We start from the raw sequence: 2,711 nt of genomic DNA on the forward strand, positions 1-2,711 counted from the left end.
ATCGTCGACCTCATCGTCACTTTCCATCAGGTGAGATGGAGTTCAAATGCGTACTTATTTTTAATAAATAAAAAAATACTAGGTTATATTGTGAATTTTTTTATGAACTATCATAGGGATCATCCTAGATTAGTTTTAGTTTAAGATGCCTTACTACTATCTACTGAAGCGTGAAACACACAGAGAGCGGGTGCGGGTCGGGCACGAGTCGGGTCGGAAGCGCGACGGGACTAATTCCGTGTATTTATTAGACGACATCACACCAAACGCTGGCGCTTGCACCGGTCTCGCTTCCGCGCGTGGCGTGTTATCGTCCATATAAATACACGGAATTAGACCCGCCGCGCTCCCGACATGCGCCAGCACCCGCTTGTGTTTCACGTTTAAATTTGGCTTAGACTTCATCTGGCTTCATGCGACTATAAGTATCAAAATCACATCACGTCATTCCTTTGTAGGTGTGTTTCAGCCCCGCCGGAGGAAGTCTTCTCACAGCGTCAGCTGACAGGAGTGCTAGGATCTGGAATACCACTACTGGCAATTGCATTCAGGTATACAACGTATAATAATATACATTTACAGTATCTACAAGCAGTGGTTGTGTTGTGTAGTACTAGTAGAGGTGATTACCACAGCCCGGTTTACTGGGTCGGTTCCTGAGGTAGGTGCGCGGTGCGGGAGGAGTGACAGGTTACGTAACAGTTACGTCGCGCTGCACACGGGATAATTTCAACTAGTTTTTTCTGACGATATTCAATAACAAGTTTGTATGGGAACGAAGTTAACAAAATGGACAGGATCCATACATCTGCAGGATAGACGTATAGCTATATAGGATAGCTCCACGAGGAGTCGTATAGCGATTCCTTTTGGGAGATGAGAACCGTATCTACAGGTTTACACCGTCAATGCCAAGCACTGAACAAAGCACCACGTACCTTGATTTGGTTGATGAACACAGGAACAGCTGGCTCACGGCGGCTAGCCGCCGGTGTCGCGTGCCGCGATTTGAGTGACATCTAGATGTGAGGATAGTTTGATCCGAGGGCCTCGGGCTTTGGGTTATGGACAAGTTCACGATATGTATGTTTAGTACCAGGTTTGACGGGCTCGTGGGATATCGAAAGGGCTCGAAATAACGGCTTGTAGTGCTTACGCCCGCCAAGCGGCGCCTTTGTGAATGACGTATGTGGCGTTGCAAATGTTAAACGAAGAACTTACACTTATTATGAAAACAGTACAAAGTTGATTGAAAAATGTGCCTACCAAATTATTCAATTGCTGTTATGTGAGACAATAATAAAAAATATATATCATTGATAATTGAAACGAATAGACAAGCTATTCCATAAATAATAATATTATTGTCTTACTTCCCAGGTGCTCTCGGGTCACGGCGGTGAGATATTCTCATGTGCGTACTCCTATGCGGGTGACGCAATCATCACCGCTTCCAAGGACAATACCTGCCGAATCTGGAGGTGATTCGACTGGTGGCTGCAGATGCAGGACTCGCAGGACAGCTTGTAAACTGCTTGTGCCTGATGTTAATTATCCACCAAACCGAAGAGAAGATATCTATTTAACTGGTGTCAGCATTTTCATTAAGCGTAAAGGGCGCAATAAATATATATACAGGTTGTCCCACGGCGGTCTGCGACACAGAAGGGCAGTAAATCAATACCTCCCAAGCACGTAAGTTGTTCTAAGTCGAAATACCATTTTGTGTTTTTTCATTTAAATATATTATCCTTTTTTTATTTATATTAGTTCCATGTTTAAAAGTAAACATAACACTAAGCGATTTCTTTACTGTTAAATATGGAACCTACAATATGCAAAACAAGTATATATTTGACTTAAACAGTAAAAAAATATATTTTCACTTACAACAACTTACGTATGAGGTATCGAAATATTATAGATAGGACATGTTTCTTCAAGGTGACATTATTTTCAAGTAAGCAATACGGCATTGAAATTTTTTTGAAATTGTTTAAAAATACGAGTCAGGCTTTTGGGAATCAAACCGACCAAATGAGAAAACCAAAAACATCTTGTACTTTTAATGATGTCGATCAAACTGGTCAATTATAAGAATTAAAATATTTCAATTGTAGTGCTACTCAGAGCCTTAGATCGTAAAGGTCTGAGGGGCAATGCCACTGCGCCAATCACCGTGAGACGTAAGTTGACAAGTTTAGTAACAAGAAAGTGAAAGAATTCGTCAAAGGTAGTACTGTAACCTTACCTACTTCTACCGCCAAGCAGTGACGTCAGCATTACTTGTGTTCCGGTTTTTGAACGGTAAGGGTGCTGGTGAAATTACAGGCACAAGGGACTTGTCAACTTATGTCTCAGGGTGACGGGCGCAGTGGTAGTGCCCCTCAGATCTTTACAATTTAAAGCTCTGAGTGGCACTGCAACTGTTATGGACAGGCGTGTAACTTACCATCAGGCACCCGACTTGTTCGTCTCGTCCCTGGATGTTATAAAAAAAAGTCCCATGAAATATTTTTTCCGGATTTAAATCGCATATATTCGTTTTTTAAACAAACCAACGTTTCGGGACCCTTACAGGTCCCATGGTCACGGTTGACTGACTATGGGACCTGACAAATATACGCGATTTAAATCCGGAAATATTGTTTCATTTCCTATGTGTAAAAATTGCGAAAACCTGAGAACTCAATAAGTCCCACGTGCCTGTA

General features: G+C 42.0%; 1 protein-coding gene across 1 annotated transcript in view; it reads left to right on the forward strand.

The window, feature by feature from the left end:
- The window catches only part of LOC113230055 (dynein assembly factor with WDR repeat domains 1), a 17,099-nt gene extending 15,303 nt beyond the window's left edge, over positions 1-1,796 (forward strand). The window contains exons 5-7 of the mRNA XM_026463782.1: positions 184-212; positions 459-551; positions 1,381-1,796. Of these exons, the coding sequence (XP_026319567.1) occupies positions 184-212; positions 459-551; positions 1,381-1,485 (227 nt within the window). The 3' untranslated portion in view covers positions 1,486-1,796. The remainder of the gene's footprint in view (positions 1-183; positions 213-458; positions 552-1,380) is intronic.
- The last annotated feature ends 915 nt before the right edge of the window (positions 1,797-2,711 follow it).

This window comes from Hyposmocoma kahamanoa, unplaced genomic scaffold (genome assembly GCF_003589595.1).
Source record: "Hyposmocoma kahamanoa isolate Upper Pololo Valley unplaced genomic scaffold, ASM358959v1 63, whole genome shotgun sequence".
NCBI lineage: Eukaryota > Metazoa > Arthropoda > Insecta > Lepidoptera > Cosmopterigidae > Hyposmocoma > Hyposmocoma kahamanoa.